The sequence below is a fragment of the Engystomops pustulosus genome, chromosome 6, assembly GCF_040894005.1.
Source record: "Engystomops pustulosus chromosome 6, aEngPut4.maternal, whole genome shotgun sequence".
NCBI lineage: Eukaryota > Metazoa > Chordata > Amphibia > Anura > Leptodactylidae > Engystomops > Engystomops pustulosus.
In genome coordinates this window covers 4,880,632-4,897,599 of record NC_092416.1, presented here as the reverse complement: position 1 = coordinate 4,897,599, position 16,968 = coordinate 4,880,632, and the positions used below count along the sequence as shown (strand labels likewise).

At 53.4% G+C, this 16,968-nt stretch overlaps 1 protein-coding gene across 2 annotated transcripts in view; it reads right to left on the bottom strand.

The window, feature by feature from the left end:
• Positions 1 to 4,299: 4,299 nt before the first annotated feature.
• The window catches only part of LOC140066243 (transmembrane protease serine 5-like), a 52,055-nt gene continuing 39,386 nt past the window's right edge, over positions 4,300 to 16,968 (bottom strand). For both annotated transcript variants that reach the window (XM_072113807.1, XM_072113808.1), the window contains exons 13-14: positions 13,682 to 13,834; positions 4,300 to 4,376 (exon numbers count right to left, since the gene is read on the bottom strand). In XM_072113807.1, coding sequence (XP_071969908.1) covers positions 4,356 to 4,376; positions 13,682 to 13,834 — 174 coding nt within the window. In that variant the 3' untranslated portion in view covers positions 4,300 to 4,355. The remainder of the gene's footprint in view (positions 4,377 to 13,681; positions 13,835 to 16,968) is intronic.

The window sequence follows — 16,968 nt, the reverse complement described above, 5'->3', positions numbered from 1 at the left end:
GCCACCACTAGAGGAGATCAGGAGATTTCTACATACTGTATATACAGCCACCACTAGGGGAGATCAGAAGATTTCTACATACTGCATATACAGCCACCACTAGGGAGAGCTCAGGAGATTACTACATACTGTATATACAGCCACCACTAGGGGAGATCAGGAGATTACAACATGCTATATATATACAGCCACCACTAGGGGAGCTCAGGAGATTACTACATACTGTATATACACCCACCGCTAGGGGGAGCTCAGGAAATTACTACATACTGTATATACAGCCACCACTAGGGGGAGCTCAGGAGATTACTACATACCGTATATACAGCCACCACTAGGAGGAGCTCAGGATATTACTACATACTGTATATACAGCCACCACTAGGAGGAGCTCAGGAGATTATTACATACTGTATATACACCACCACTAGGGGGAGCTCAAGAGATTACTACATACTGTATATATAGCCACCACTAGGAGGAGCTCAGGAGATTACTACATACTGTATAAACAGCCACCACTAGGAGGAGCTCAGGAGATTACTACATACTGTATATACACCACCACTAGGAGGAGCTCAGGAGATTACTACATACTGTATATACAGCCACCACTAGGAGGAGCTCAGGATATTACTATATACTGTATATACACCAACACTAGGGGGAGCTCAAGAGATTACTACATACTGTATATAAAGCCACCACTAGGGGGAGCTCAGGCGATTACTACATACTGCAAATACAGCCACCACTAGGGGGAGCTCAGGAGATTACTACATACTGTATATACAGCCACCACTAGGGGGAGCTCAGGAGGTTACTACATGCTGTATATACAGCCACCACTAGGAGGAGCTCAAGAGATTACTACATACTGCATATACAGCCGCCACTAGGAGGAGCTCAGGAGATTACTACATACTGTATATACAGCCACCACTAAGAGGAGCTCAGGAGATTACTAAATACTGTATATACAGCCACCACTAGGGGAAGCTCAGGAAATTACTACATACTGTATATACAACCACCACTAGGGGGAGCTCAGGAGATTACTACATACTGTATATACAGCCACCACTAGGGGAGCTCAGGAGGTTACTACATACTGTATATACAGCCACCACTAAGAGGAGCTCAGGAGATTACTAAATACTGTATATAAAGCCACCACTAGGGGGAGCTCAGGAAATTACTACATACTGTATATACAACCACCACTAGGGGGAGCTCAGGAGATTACTACATACTGTATATACAGCCACCACTAGGGGAGCTCAGGAGAGTACTACATACTGCATATACAGCCACCACTAGGAGGAGCTCAGGAGATTACTACATACTGTATATACAGCCACCACTAGGAGGAGCTCAGGAGATTACTACATACTGTATATACAGCCACCACTAGGGGAGCTCAGAAGAGTACTACATACTGCATATACAGCCACCACTAGGAGGAGCTCAGGAGATTACTACATACTGTATATACAGCCACCACTAGGAGGAGCTCAGGAGATTACTACATACTGTATATATAGCCACCACTAGGAGGAGCTCAGGAGATTACTACATACTGTATATACAGCCACCACTAGGAGGAGCTCAGGAGATTACTACATGCTGTACATACAGCCACCACTAGGAGGAGCTCAGGAGATTACTACATACTGTATATACAGCCACCACTAGGGGGAGCTCAGGAGGTTACTACATGCTGTACATACAGCCACCACTAGGGGAGCTCAGGAGGTTACTACATACTGTATATACAGCCACCACTAGGGGGAGCTCAGGAGATTATTACATACTGTTTATACAGCCACCACTAGGGGGAGCTCAGGAGATTACTACATACTGTATATACAGCCACCACTAAAAGGAGCTCAGGAGGTTACTACATACTGTATATACAGCCACTACTAGGAGGAGCTCAGGAGATTACTACATACTGTATATACAGCCACCACTAGGAGGAGCTCAGGAGAGTACTACATACTGCATATACAGCCACCACTAGGGGGAGCTAAGGAGATTACTACATACTGTATATACACCACCACTAGGGGGAGCTCAGGAGATTACTACATACTGTATATACAGCCACCACTAGGGGAAGCTCAGGAGATTACTACATACTGTATATACAGCCACCACTAAAAGGAGCTCAGGAGATTACTACATACTGTATATACAGCCACCACTAGGAGGAGCTCAGGAGATTACTACATACTGTATATACAGCCACCACTAGGGGGAGCTCAGGAGATTACTACATACTGTATATACACCACCACTAGGAGGAGCTCAGAAGATTACTACATACTGTATATACAGCCACCACTAGGAGGAGCTCAGGAGATTACTACATACTGCATATACACCACCACTAGGAGGAGCTCAGAAGATTACTACATACTGTATATACAGCCACCACTAGGAGGAGCTCAGGAGATTACTACATACTGTATATATAGCCACCACTAGGAGGAGCTCAGGAGATTACTACATACTGTATATACAGCCACCACTAGGAGGAGCTCAGGAGATTACTACATACTGTATATACAGCCACCACTAGGGGGAGCTCAGGAGATTACTACATACTGTATATACAGCCACCACTAGGGGGAGCTAAGGAGATTACTACATACTGTATATACAGCACCACTAGGAGGAGCTCAGGAGATTACTACATACTGTATATACAGCACCACTAGGAGGAGCTCAGGAGATTACTACATACTGTATATACAGACACCACTAGGAGGAGCTCAGGAGATTACTACATACTGTATATATAGCCACCACTAGGGGGAGCTCAGGAGATTAATACATACTGTATATACAGCCACCACTAGGGGAGCTCAGGAGGTTACTACATACTGTATATACAGTCACCACTAGGAGGAGCTCAGGAGATTACTACATACTGTATATACACCACCACTAGGGGAGCTCAGGAGATTACTACATACTGTATATACAGCCACCACTAGGGGGAGCTCAGGGTATTACTACATTCTGTATATACACCACCACTAGGGGGGGCACAGGAGATTACTACATACTGTATATACAGCCACCACTAGGGGGAGCTCAGGAGATTACTACATACTGTATATACAGCCACCACTAGGGGGAGCTCAGGGGATTGCTACATACTGTATATACAGCCACCACTAGGAAGAGCTCAGGAGATTACTACATACTGTATATACAGCCACCACTAGGAGGAGCTCAGGAGATTACTACATACTGTATATACAGCCACCACTAGGGGGAGCTCAGGAGATTACTACATACTGTATATATAGCCACCACTAGGGGGAGCTCAGGAGATTACTACATACTGTATATACAGCCACCACTAGGAGGAGCTCAGGAGATTACTACATACTGTATACACAGCCACCACTAGGAGGAGCTCAGGAGATTACTACATACTGTATATACAGCCACCACTAGGGGGAGCTCAGGAGATTACTACATACTGTATATACAGCCACCACTAGGGGGAGCTCAGGGGATTGCTACATACTGTATATACAGCCACCACTAGGAAGAGCTCAGGAGATTACTACATACTGTATATACAGCCACCACTAGGAGGAGCTCAGGAGATTACTACATACTGTATATACAGCCACCACTAGGGGGAGCTCAGGAGATTACTACATACTGTATATACAGCCACCACTAGGGGAGCTCAGGAGGTTACTACATACTGTATATACACCACCACTAGGGGGAGCTCAGGAGATTACTACATACTGTATATACAGCCACCACTAGGGTGCACGTCACTGTACACTGTGTAAGCAGTACATTCTATATTTAGATCCCTGGTGTCCTGGGGCTCCTGTCATTCCTCTGCTGTATATAACACATGCCGTGCGCTGGTCCGGGGCTGACACTCCTGTGTTCTGCTGATCTACCATGACTGAGCAGTTTCCTGTGCAGCTGCGGAGTTCATTCTTCTTCTGCTGCTGGAGGCTGAGCACCAGTCACGGTCCACCATGACACCACCTATAGAGGAGCAGGAGCCCCTTATAGAGAGTAATCCCTGTAATCCAGAATATGAGCATCTGCCCAAATATAACGAGAGATCACCCTGAACCAATGGGTCCGGGCGCTGCCACCAGCAAACGTTCCACTTCCTCTGGACATACAATATATATACAGGACCGGGACAGACAGATACATAGAGGTCACAGAGGGACAGTGCCCCAGCCCAGCCTGGAACATGTCCTGCAAGAGCCGTATTCACACAATGACAAAACAAGACGCAGAATTATGGGATTTACTTTATAACCAATGATAGATATCACAGCAGAAGTGTCATCTTCTCATCACGGGATCTCACTGTCCGTCTGGGGAAAGAAAAACAAGAGTTATGTAGAATCCAGAACATGACACCCAAACACACCCTGCACCCATGCTGACCCCTGACCACTGCTGGCTATGATAGAAAGGTGTCAGGACACAGGACATGGCAGCTCGCTGTGTATGGGGGGTGTAGTCAGAGAGAGGTCAGAGCACCCATGCTGACCCCTGACCACTGCTGGCTATGATAGAAAGGTGTCAGGACACAGGACATGGCAGCTCGCTGTGTATGGGGGGTATAGTCACAGAGGGGTCAGAGCGCCCGTGCTGACCCCTGACCACTGCTGGCTATGATAGAAAGGTGTCAGGACACACAGGACATGGCAGCTCGCTGTGTATGGGGAGTGTAGTCACAGAGGGGTCAGAGCGCCCATGCTGACCCCTGACCACTGCTGGCTATGATAGAAAGGTATCAGGACACACAGGACATGGCAGCTCCCTGTGTATATGGGGTGTAGTCACAGAGAGGTCAGAGCGCCCATGCTGACCCCTGACCCATGCTGGCTATGATAGAAAGGTGTCAGGACACACAGGACATGGCAGCTCGCTGTGTATGGGGGGTGTAGTCGCAGAGGAGTCAGAGCGCCCATGCTGACCCCTGACCACTGCTGGCTATGATAGAAAGGTGTCAGGACACAGGACATGGCAGCTCGCTGTGTATGAGGGGTGTAGTCACAGAGGGGTCAGAGCGCCCATGCTGACCCCTGACCACTGCGTGCTATGATAGAAAGGTGTCAGGACGCACAGGACATGGCAGCTCCCTGTGTATGGGGGGTGTAGTCACAGAGGGGTCAGAGCGCCCATGCTGACCCCTGACCACTGCTGGCTATGATAGAAAGGTGTCAGGACACACAGGACATGGCAGCTCGCTGTGTATGGGGGGTGTAGTCACAGAGGGGTCAGAGCGCCCATGCTGACCCCTGACCACTGCTGGCTATGATAGAAAGGTGTCAGGACACACAGGACATGGCAGCTCGCTGTGTATGGGGGGTGTAGTCACAGAGGGGTCAGAGCGCCCATGCTGACCCCTGACCACTGCTGGCTATGATAGAAAGGTGTCAGGACACACAGGACATGGCAGCTCCCTGTGTATGGGGGGTGTAGTCACAGAGAGGTCAGAGCACCCATGCTGACCCCTGACCACTGCTGACTATGATAGAAAGGTGTCAGGACACAGGACATGGCAGCTCGCTGTGTATGGGGGGTGTAGTCACAGAGGGGTCAGAGCACCCATGCTGACCCCTGACCACTGCTGGCTATGATAGAAAGGTGTCAGGACACAGGACATGGCAGCTCGCTGTGTATGGGGGGTGTAGTCACAGAGAGGTCAGAGCACCCATGCTGACCCCTGACCACTGCTGGCTATGATAGAAAGGTGTCAGGACACAGGACATGGCAGCTCGCTGTGTATGGGGGGTGTAGTCACAGAGAGGTCAGAGCACCCATGCTGACCCCTGACCACTGCTGGCTATGACAGAAAGGTGTCAGGCACACAGGAAATGGCAGCTCGCTGTGTATGGGGGGTGTAGTCACAGAGGGGTCAGAGCGCCCATGCTGACCCCTGACCACTGCTGGCTATGATAGAGAGGTGTCAGGACACACAGGACATGGCAGCTCATTGTGTATGGGGGGTGTAGTCACAGAGGGGTCAGAGCACCCATGCTGACCCCTGACCACTGCTGGCTATGATAGAAAGGTGTCAGGGCACACAGGACATGGCAGCTCGCTGTGTATGGAGGGTGTAGTCACAGAGGGGTCAGAGCACCCATGCTGACCCCTGACCACTGCTGGCTATGATAGAAAGGTGTCAGGACACACAGGACATGGCAGCTCGCTGTGTATGGGGGGTGTAGTCACAGAGGGGTCAGAGCACCCATGCTGACCCCTGACCACTGCTGGCTATGATAGAAAGGTGTCAGGACACACAGGACATGGCAGCTCGCTGTGTATGGGGGGTGTAGTCACAGAGGGGTCAGAGCGCCCATGCTGACCCCTGACCACTGCTGGCTATGATAGAAAGGTGTCAGGACACAGGACATGGCAGCTCGCTGTGTATGGGGGGTGTAGTCACAGAGGGGTCAGAGCGCCCATGCTGACCCCTGACTACTGCTGGCTATGATAGAAAGGTGTCAGGACACACAGGACATGGCAGCTCGCTGTGTATGGGGGGTGTAGTCACAGAGAGGTCAGAGCACCCATGCTGACCCCTGACCACTGCTGGCTATGATAGAGAGGTGTCAGGACACACAGGACATGGCAGCTCATTGTGTATGGGGGGTGTAGTCACAGAGGGGTCAGAGCGCCCATGCTGACCCCTGACCACTGCTGGCTATGATAGAAAGGTGTCAGGACACAGGACATGGCAGCTCGCTGTGTATGGGGGTGTAGTCACAGAGGGGTCAGAGCACCCATGCTGACCCCTGACCACTGCTGGCTATGATAGAAAGGTGTCAGGACACACAGGACATGGCAGCTCGCTGTGTATGGGGGGTGTAGTCACAGAGGGGTCAGAGCGCACATGCTGACCCCTGACCACTGCTGGCTATGATAGAAAGGTGTCAGGACACAGGACATGGCAGCTCGCTGTGTATGGGGGTGTAGTCACAGAGGGGTCAGAGCACCCATGCTGACCCCTGACCACTGCTGGCTATGATAGAAAGGTGTCAGGACACACAGGACATGGCAGCTCGCTGTGTATGGGGGGTGTAGTCACAGAGAGGTCAGAGCACCCATGCTGACCCCTGACCACTGCTGGCTATGATAGAAAGGTGTCGGAACACACAGGACATGGCATCTCGCTGTGTATGGGGGGTGTAGTCACAGAGGGATCAGAGCGCCCATGCTGACCCCTGACCACTGCTGGCTATGATAGAAAGGTGTCAGGACACAGGACATGGCAGCTCGCTGTGTATGGAGGGTGTAGTCACAGAGGGGTCAGAGCGCCCATGCTGACCCTTGACCACTGCTGGCTATGATAGAAAGGTGTCAGGACACACAGGACATGGCAGCTCGCTGTGTATGGGGGGGTGTAGTCACAGAGGGGTCAGAGCGCCCATGCTGACCCCTGACCACTGCTGGCTATGATAGAAAGGTGTCAGGACACACAGGACATGGCAGCTCGCTGTGTATGGGGGGTGTAGTCACAGAGGGGTCAGAGCGCCCATGCTGACCCATGACCACTTCTGGCTATGATAGAAAGGTGTCAGGACACAGGACATGGCAGCTCGCTGTGTATGGGGAGTGTAGTCACAGAGGGGTCAGAGCGCCCATGCTGACCCCTGACCACTGCTGGCTATGATAGAAAGGTGTCAGGACACACAGGACATGGCAGCTCGCTGTGTATGGGGGGTGTAGTCACAGAGGGGTCAGAGCACCCATGCTGACCCCTGACCACTGCTGGCTATGATAGAAAGGTGTCAGGACACACAGGACATGGCAGCTCGCTGTGTATGGGGGGTGTAGTCACAGAGGGGTCAGAGCGCCCATGCTGACCCCTGACCACTGCTGGCTATGATAGAAAGGTGTCAGGACACACAGGACATGGCAGCTCGCTGTGTATGGGGGGTGTAGTCACAGAGGGGTCAGAGCGCCTATGCTGACCCCTGACCACTGCTGGCTATGATAGAAAGGTGTCAGGACACAGGACATGGCAGCTCCCTGTGTATGGGGGGTGTAGTCACAGAGGGGTCAGAGCACCCATGCTGACCCCTGACCACTGCTGGCTATGATAGAAAGGTGTCAGGACACACAGGACATGGCAGCTCGCTGTGTATGGGGGTGTAGTCACAGAGGGGTCAGAGCACCCATGCTGACCCCTGACCACTGCTGGCTATGATAGAAAGGTGTCAGGACACAGGACATGGCAGCTCCCTGTGTATGGGGGGTGTAGTCACAGAGGGGTCAGAGCGCCCATGCTGACCCCTGACCACTGCTGGCTATGACAGAAAGGTGTCAGGACACACAGGACATGGCAGCTCGCTGTGTACGGGGGTGTAGTCACAGAGGGGTCAGAGCACCCATGCTGACCCCTGACCACTGCTGGCTATGATAGAAAGGTGTCAGGACACAGGACATGGCAGCTCGCTGTGTATGGGGGGTGTAGTCACAGAGGGGTCAGAGCGCCCATGCTGACCCCTGACCACTGCTGGCTATGACAGAAAGGTGTCAGGACACACAGGACATGGCAGCTCGCAGTGTATGGGGGGTGTAGTCACAGAGAGGTCAGAGCACCCATGCTGACCCCTGACCACTGCTGGCTATGATAGAAAGGTGTCAGGACACACAGGACATGGCAGCTCGCTGTGTATGGGGGGTGTAGTCATAGAGGGGTCAGAGCACCCATGCTGACCGCTGACCACTGCTGGCTATGATAGAAAGGTGTCAGGACACACAGGACATGGCAGCTCGCAGTGTATGGGGGGTGTAGTCACAGAGGGGTCAGAGCGCCCATGCTGACCCCTGAGCACTGCTGGCTATGATAGAAAGGTGTCAGGACACACAGGACATGACAGCTCGCTGTGTTTGGGGGTGTAGTCACAGAGGGGTCAGAGCACCCATGTTGACCCCTGACCACTGCTGGCTATGATAGAAAGGTGTCAGGACACACAGGACATGGCAGCTCGCTGTGTATGGGGGTGTAGTCACAGAGGGGTCAGAGCGCCCATGCTGACCACTGCTGGCTATGATAGAAAGGTGTCAGGACACACAGGACATGGCAGCTCGCTGTGTATGGGGGGTGTAGTCACAGAGGGGTCAAAGCGCCCATGCTGACCCCTGACCACTGCTGGCTATGATAGAAAGGTGTCAGGACACACAGGACATGGCAGCTTGCTGTGTATGGGGGGTGTAGTCACAGAGGGGTCAGAGCGCCCATGCTGACCCCTGACCACTGCTGGCTATGATAGAAAGGTGTCAGGACACACAGGACATGGCAGCTCGCTGTATATGGGGGGTGTAGTCATAGAGGGGTCAGAGCACCCATGCTGACCCCTGACCACTGCTGGCTATGATAGAAAGGTGTCAGGACACAGGACATGGCAGCTCGCTGTGTATGGGGGGTGTAGTCACAGAGGGGTCAGAGCGCCCATGCTGACCCCTGACCACTGCTGGCTATGATAGAAAGGTGTCAGGACACAGGACATGGCAGCTCGCTGTGTATGGGGGGTGTAGTCACAGAGAGGTCAGAGCGCCCATGCTGAGCCCTGACCACTGCTGGCTATGATAGAAAGGTGTCAGGACACACAGGACAGGGCAGCTCGCTGTGTATGGGGGGTGTAGTCACAGAGGGGTCAGAGCGTCCATGCTGACCCCTGACCACTGCTGGCTATGATAGAAAGGTGTCAGGACACACAGGACATGGCAGCTCGCTGTGTATGGGAGGTGTAGTCACAGAGGGGTCAGAGCGCCCATCCTGACCCCTGACCACTGCTGGCTATGATAGAAAGGTGTCAGGACACACAGGACATGGCAGCTCGCTGTGTATGGGGGGTGTAGTCACAGAGGGGTCAGAGCGCCCATGCTGACCCCTGACCACTGCTGGCTATGATAGAAAGGTGTCAGGACACACAGGACATGGCAGCTCGCTGTGTATGGGGGGTGTAGTCACAGAGGGGTCAGAGCGCCCATGCTGACCCCTGACCACTGCTGGCTATGATAGAAAGGTGTCAGGACACACAGGACATGGCAGATCGCTGTGTATGGGGGGTGTAGTCACAGAGGGGTCAGAGCGCCCATGCTGACCCCTGACCACTGCTGGCTATGATAGAAAGGTGTCAGGACACACAGGACATGGCAGCTCGCTGTGTATGGGGGGTGTAGTCACAGAGGGGTCAGAGCACCCATGCTCACCCCTGACCACTGCTGGCTATGATAGAAAGGTGTCAGGACACAGGACATGGCAGCTCCCTGTGTATGGGGGGTGTAGTCACAGAGGGGTCAGAGCACCCATGCTGACCCCTGACCACTGCTGGCTATGATAGAAAGGTGTCAGGACACACAGGACATGGCAGCTCGCTGTGTATGGGGGTGTAGTCACAGAGGGGTCAGAGCACCCATGCTGACCCCTGACCACTGCTGGCTATGATAGAAAGGTGTCAGGACACAGGACATGGCAGCTCCCTGTGTATGGGGGGTGTAGTCACAGAGGGGTCAGAGCGCCCATGCTGACCCCTGACCACTGCTGGCTATGACAGAAAGGTGTCAGGACACACAGGACATGGCAGCTCGCTGTGTATGGGGGTTGTAGTCACAGAGGGGTCAGAGCACCCATGCTGACCCCTGACCACTGCTGGCTATGATAGAAAGGTGTCAGGACACAGGACATGGCAGCTCGCTGTGTATGGGGGGTGTAGTCACAGAGGGGTCAGAGCACCCATGCTGACCCCTGACCACTGCTGGCTATGATAGAAAGGTGTCAGGACATACAGGACATGGCAGCTCGCTGTGTATGGGGGTGTAGTCATAGAGGGGTCAGAGCACCCATGCTGACCGCTGACCACTGCTGGCTATGATAGAAAGGTGTCAGGACACACAGGACATGGCAGCTCGCAGTGTATGGGGGGTGTAGTCACAGAGGGGTCAGAGCGCCCATGCTGACCCCTGAGCACTGCTGGCTATGATAGAAAGGTGTCAGGACACACAGGACATGACAGCTCGCTGTGTTTGGGGGTGTAGTCACAGAGGGGTCAGAGCACCCATGTTGACCCCTGACCACTGCTGGCTATGATAGAAAGGTGTCAGGACACACAGGACATGGCAGCTCGCTGTGTATGGGGGGTGTAGTCACAGAGGGGTCAAAGCGCCCATGCTGACCCCTGACCACTGCTGGCTATGATAGAAAGGTGTCAGGACACACAGGACATGGCAGCTTGCTGTGTATGGGGGGTGTAGTCACAGAGGGGTCAGAGCGCCCATGCTGACCCCTGACCACTGCTGGCTATGATAGAAAGGTGTCAGGACACACAGGACATGGCAGCTCGCTGTGTATGGGGGGTGTAGTCACAGAGAGGTCAGAGCACCCATGCTGAGCCCTGACCACTGCTGGCTATGATAGAAAGGTGTCAGGACACACAGGACAGGGCAGCTCGCTGTGTATGGGGGGTGTAGTCACAGAGGGGTCAGAGCGTCCATGCTGACCCCTGACCACTGCTGGCTATGATAGAAAGGTGTCAGGACACACAGGACATGGCAGCTCGCTGTGTATGGGAGGTGTAGTCACAGAGGGGTCAGAGCGCCCATCCTGACCCCTGACCACTGCTGGCTATGATAGAAAGGTGTCAGGACACACAGGACATGGCAGCTCGCTGTGTATGGGGGGTGTAGTCACAGAGGGGTCAGAGCGCCCATGCTGACCCCTGACCACTGCTGGCTATGATAGAGAGGTGTCAGGACACACAGGACATGGCAGCTCGCTGTGTATGGGGGGTGTAGTCACAGAGGGGTCAGAGCGCCCATGCTGACCCCTGACCACTGCTGGCTATGATAGAAAGGTGTCAGGACACACAGGACATGGCAGATCGCTGTGTATGGGGGGTGTAGTCACAGAGGGGTCAGAGCGCCCATGCTGACCCCTGACCACTGCTGGCTATGATAGAAAGGTGTCAGGACACACAGGACATGGCAGCTCGCTGTGTATGGGGGGTGTAGTCACAGAGGGGTCAGAGCACCCATGCTCACCCCTGACCACTGCTGGCTATGATAGAAAGGTGTCAGGACACACAGGACATGGCAGCTCACTGTGTATGGGGGGTGTAGTCACAGAGGGGTCAGAGCACCCATGCTGACCCCTGACCACTGCTGGCTATGATAGAAAGGTGTCAGGACACACAGGACATGGCAGCTCGCTGTGTATGGGGGTGTAGTCACAGAGGGGTCAGAGCGCCCATGCTGACCCCTGACCACTGCTGGCTATGATAGAAAGGTGTCAGGACACACAGGACATGGCAGCTCGCTGTGTATGGGGGGTGTAGTCACAGAGGGGTCAGAGCGCCCATGCTGACCCCTGACCACTGCTGGCTATGATAGAAAGGTGTCAGGACACAGGACATGGCAGCTCGCTGTGTATGGGGGTGTAGTCACAGAGAGGTCAGAGCACCCATGCTGACCCCTGACCACTGCTGGCTATGATAGAAAGGTGTCAGGACACACAGGACATGGCAGCTCGCTGTGTATGGGGGGTGTAGTCACAGAGGGGTCAGAGCACCCATTCTGACCCCTGACCACTGCTGGCTATGATAGAAAGGTGTCAGGACACACAGGACATGGCAGCTCCCTGTGTATAGGGGGTGTAGTCACAGAGGGGTCAGAGCACCCATGCTGACCCCTGACCACTGCTGGCTATGATAGAAAGGTGTCAGGACACACAGGACATGGCAGCTCGCTGTGTATGGGGGGTGTAGTCACAGAGGGGTCAGAGCACCCATGCTGACCCCTGACCACTGCTGGCTATGGTAGAAAGGTGTCAGGACACACAGGACATGGCAGCTCGCTGTGTATGGGGGGTGTAGTCACAGAGCGGTCAGAGCGCCCATGCTGACCCCTGACCACTGCTGGCTATGATAGAAAGGTGTCAGGACACAGGACATGGCAGCTCGCTGTGTATGGGGGTGTAGTCACAGAGAGGTCAGTGCACCCATGCTGACCCCTGACCACTGCTGGCTATGATAGCAAGGTGTCAGGATACACAGGACATGGCAGCTCGCTGTGTATGGGGGGTGTAGTCACAGAGGGGTCAGAGCACCCATGCTGACCCCTGACCACTGCTGGCTATGATAGAAAGGTGTCAGGACACAGGACATGGCAGCTCGCTGTGTATGGGGGTGTAGTCACAGAGGGGTCAGAGCGCCCATGCTGACCCCTGACCACTGCTGGCTATGATAGAAAGGTGTCAGGACACACAGGACATGGCAGCTCGCTGTGTATGGGGGGTGTAGTCACAGAGGGGTCAGAGCGCCCATGCTGACCCCTGACCACTGCTGGCTATGATAGAAAGGTGTCAGGACACACAGGACATGGCAGCTCGCTGTGTACGGGGGGTGTAGTCACAGAGGGGTCAGAGCGCCCATGCTGACCCCTGACCACTGCTGGCTATGATAGAAAGGTGTCAGGACACACAGGACATGGCAGCTCCCTGTGTATGGGGGTGTAGTCACAGAGGGGTCAGAGCGCCCATGCTGAAACCCAGTTGTTCACTGCTGAGAATTTGTGACTTTGTTCCCTATTCTAGTTCCCTGTCATGCTGCTCTGACCACCTTGTTGCACCTTATCGCATACCCCTTTGTACACTATAACTTACCTGAAGGCGGTGATACACCCAGTCCAGAAGAGTAGTGAGATTGGTGTAGACCCCAGGCCGATTGGGTCTCCCACAACCTTCTCCCCAGCTGACAATGCCAACCTGCCACCACAGGTCACCGTCCTGGCAGACGAGAGGACCCCCACTGTCTCCCTGCATAGAAAAATATATAGTGTGGAGATTAAGGGGTATGCCAGATTTCTGTTATAGGGGGAGGTCCAGACTACACAGACAGACCACTGTTATAGGGGGAGGTCCAGACTACACAGCCAGACTGCTGTTATAGGGGGAGGTCCAGACTACACAGCCAGACTGCTGTTATAGGGGGAGGTCCAGACTACACAGCCAGACTGCTGTTATAGGGGGAGGTCCAGACTACACAGCCAGACCACTGTTATAGGGGGAGGTCCAGACTACACAGCTAGACTGCTGTTATAGGGGGAGGTCCAGACTACACAGCCAGATTTTTGTTATAGGGGGAGGTCCAGACTACACAGCCAGACTGCTGTTATAGGAGGAGGTCCAGACTACACAGGCAGACTGCTGTTATATAGGAGGAGGTCCAGACTACAAAGCCAGACCACTGTTATAGGGGGAGGTCCAGACTACACAGCCAGACTGCTGTTATAGGGGGAGGTCCAGACTACACAGCCAGACTGCTGTTATAGGGGGAGGTCCAGACTACACAGCCAGACTGCTGTAATATAGGAGGAGGTCCAGACTACACAGCCAAATTGCTGTTATATGGGGAGGTCCAGACTACACAGCCAGACTGCTGTTATATAGGAGGAGGTCCAGACTACACAGCCAAACTGCTGTTATAGTGGGAGGTCCAGACTACACAGCCAGACTGCTGTTATAGGGGGAGGTCCAGACTACACAGCCAGACTGCTGTTATAGAGGAGGAGGTCCAGACTACACAGCCAAACTGCTGTTATAGTGGGAGGTCCAGACTACACAGCCAGACTGCTGTTATAGGGGGTGGTCCAGACTACACAGCCAGACTGCTGTTATAGGGGGAGGACCAGACTACACAGCCAGACTGCTGTAATAGGGGAAGGTCCAGACTACACAGTTAGGCTGCTGTTATAGAGGGAGGTCCAGACTACACAGCCAGACTGCTGTTATAGGGAGAGGTCCAGATTACACAGCCAGACTGCTGTTATATGGGGAGGTCCAGACTACACAGCCAGACTGCTGTAATAGGGGAAGTTCCAGACTACACAACCAGACTGCTGTTATAGGGGGAGGACCAGACTACACAGCCAGACTGCTGTTATAGGGGGAGGTCCAGACTACACAGCCAAACTGCTGTAATAGGGGGAGGTCCAGACTACACAGTTAGGCTGCTGTTATAGAGGGAGGTCCAGACTACACAGCCAGACTGCTGTTATCGGGAGAGGTCCAGATTACACAGCCAGACTGCTGTTATAGGGGGAGGACCAGACTACACAGACAGACCGCTGTTATAGGGGGAGGTCCAGACTACACAGCCAGACTGCTGTTATAGGGGGTGGTCCAGACTACACAGCCAGACTGCTGTTATAGGGGGTGGTCCAGACTACACAGCCAGACTGCTGTTATAGGGGGAGGACCAGACTACACAGCGAGACTGCTGTAATAGTGGAAGGTCCAGACTACACAGTTAGGCTGCTGTTATAGAGGGAGGTCCAGACTATACAGCCAGACTGCTGTTATAGGGAGAGGTCCAGATTACACAGCCAGACTGCTGTTATAGGGGGAGGTCCAGACTACACAGCCAGACTGCTGTTACAGGGGGATGTGCAGACTACACAGCCAGACTGCTGTTATAGGGGAGGTCCAGACTACACAGCCAGACTGCTGTTATAGGGGGAGGTGCAGACTACACAGCCAGACTGCTGTTATAGGAGAAGGTCCAGACTACACAGGCAGACTGCTGTTATAGGAGAAGGTCCAGACTACACAGGCAGACTGCTGTTATATAGGAGGAGGTCCAGACTACACAACCAGACTGCTGTTATAGGGGGAGGTCCAGACTGCACAGCCAGACTGCTGTTATATAGGGTGGTCCAGACTACACAGCCAGACTGCTGTTATAGGGGGAGGTCCAGACTACACAGTTAGGCTGCTGTTAGAGAGGGAGGTCCAGACTGCACAGCCAGACTGCTGTTATAGGGGGAGGTGCAGACTACACAGCCAGACTGCTGTTATAGGGGGTGGTCCAGACTACACAGCCAGACTGCTGTTATAGGGGGAGGTCCAGACTACACAGGCAGACTGCTGTTATAGGGGGAGGTCCAGACTACACAGCCAGACTGCTGTTATAGGGGGAAGTGCAGACTACACAGCCAGACTGCTGATAAAGGGGGAGGTGCAGACTACACAGCCAGACTGCTGTTATAGGGGGAGGTGCAGACTACACAGCTAGACTGCTGTTATAGGAGGAGGTCCAGACTACACAGCCAGACTGCTGTTATAGGGGGAGGTCCAGACTACACAGCCAGACTGCTGTTATAGGGGGAGGTGCAGACTACACAGCCAGACTACTGTTATAGGGGGAGGTCCAGACTACACATTTAGACTGCTGCTATAGGGGGAGGTGCAGACTACACAGCTAGACTGCTGTTATAGGGGGATGACCAGACTACACAGCCAGACTGCTGTTATAGGGGGAGGTCCAGACTACACAGCCAGACTGCTGTTATAGGGGGAGGTGCAGACTACACAGCCAGACTGCTGTTATAGGGGAGGTCCAGACTACACAGCCAGACTGCAGTTATAGTGGGAGGACCAGACTACACAGCCAGACTGCAGTTATAGGGGAAGGTCCAGACTACACAGCCAGACTGCTGTTATAGGGGGAGGTCCAGACTACACAGCCAGACTGCTGTTATAGGGGGAGGTGCAGACTACACAGCCAGACTGCTGTTATAGGGGAGGTCCAGACTACACAGCCAGACTGCTGTTATAGGGGGAGGTGCAGACTACACAGCCAGACTGCTGTTATAGGAGAAGGTCCAGACTACACAGGCAGACTGCTGTTATAGGAGAAGGTCCAGACTACACAGGCAGACTGCTGTTATATAGGAGGAGGTCCAGACTACACAACCAGACTGCTGTTATAGGGGGAGGACCAGACTACACAGCCAGACTGCTGTTATATAGGGTGGTCCAGACTACACAGCCAGACTGCTGTTATAGGGGGAGGTCCAGACTACACAGTGAGGCTGCTGTTAGAGAGGGAGGTCCAGACTGCACAGCCAGACTGCTGTTATAGGGGGAGGTGCAGACTACACAGCCAGACT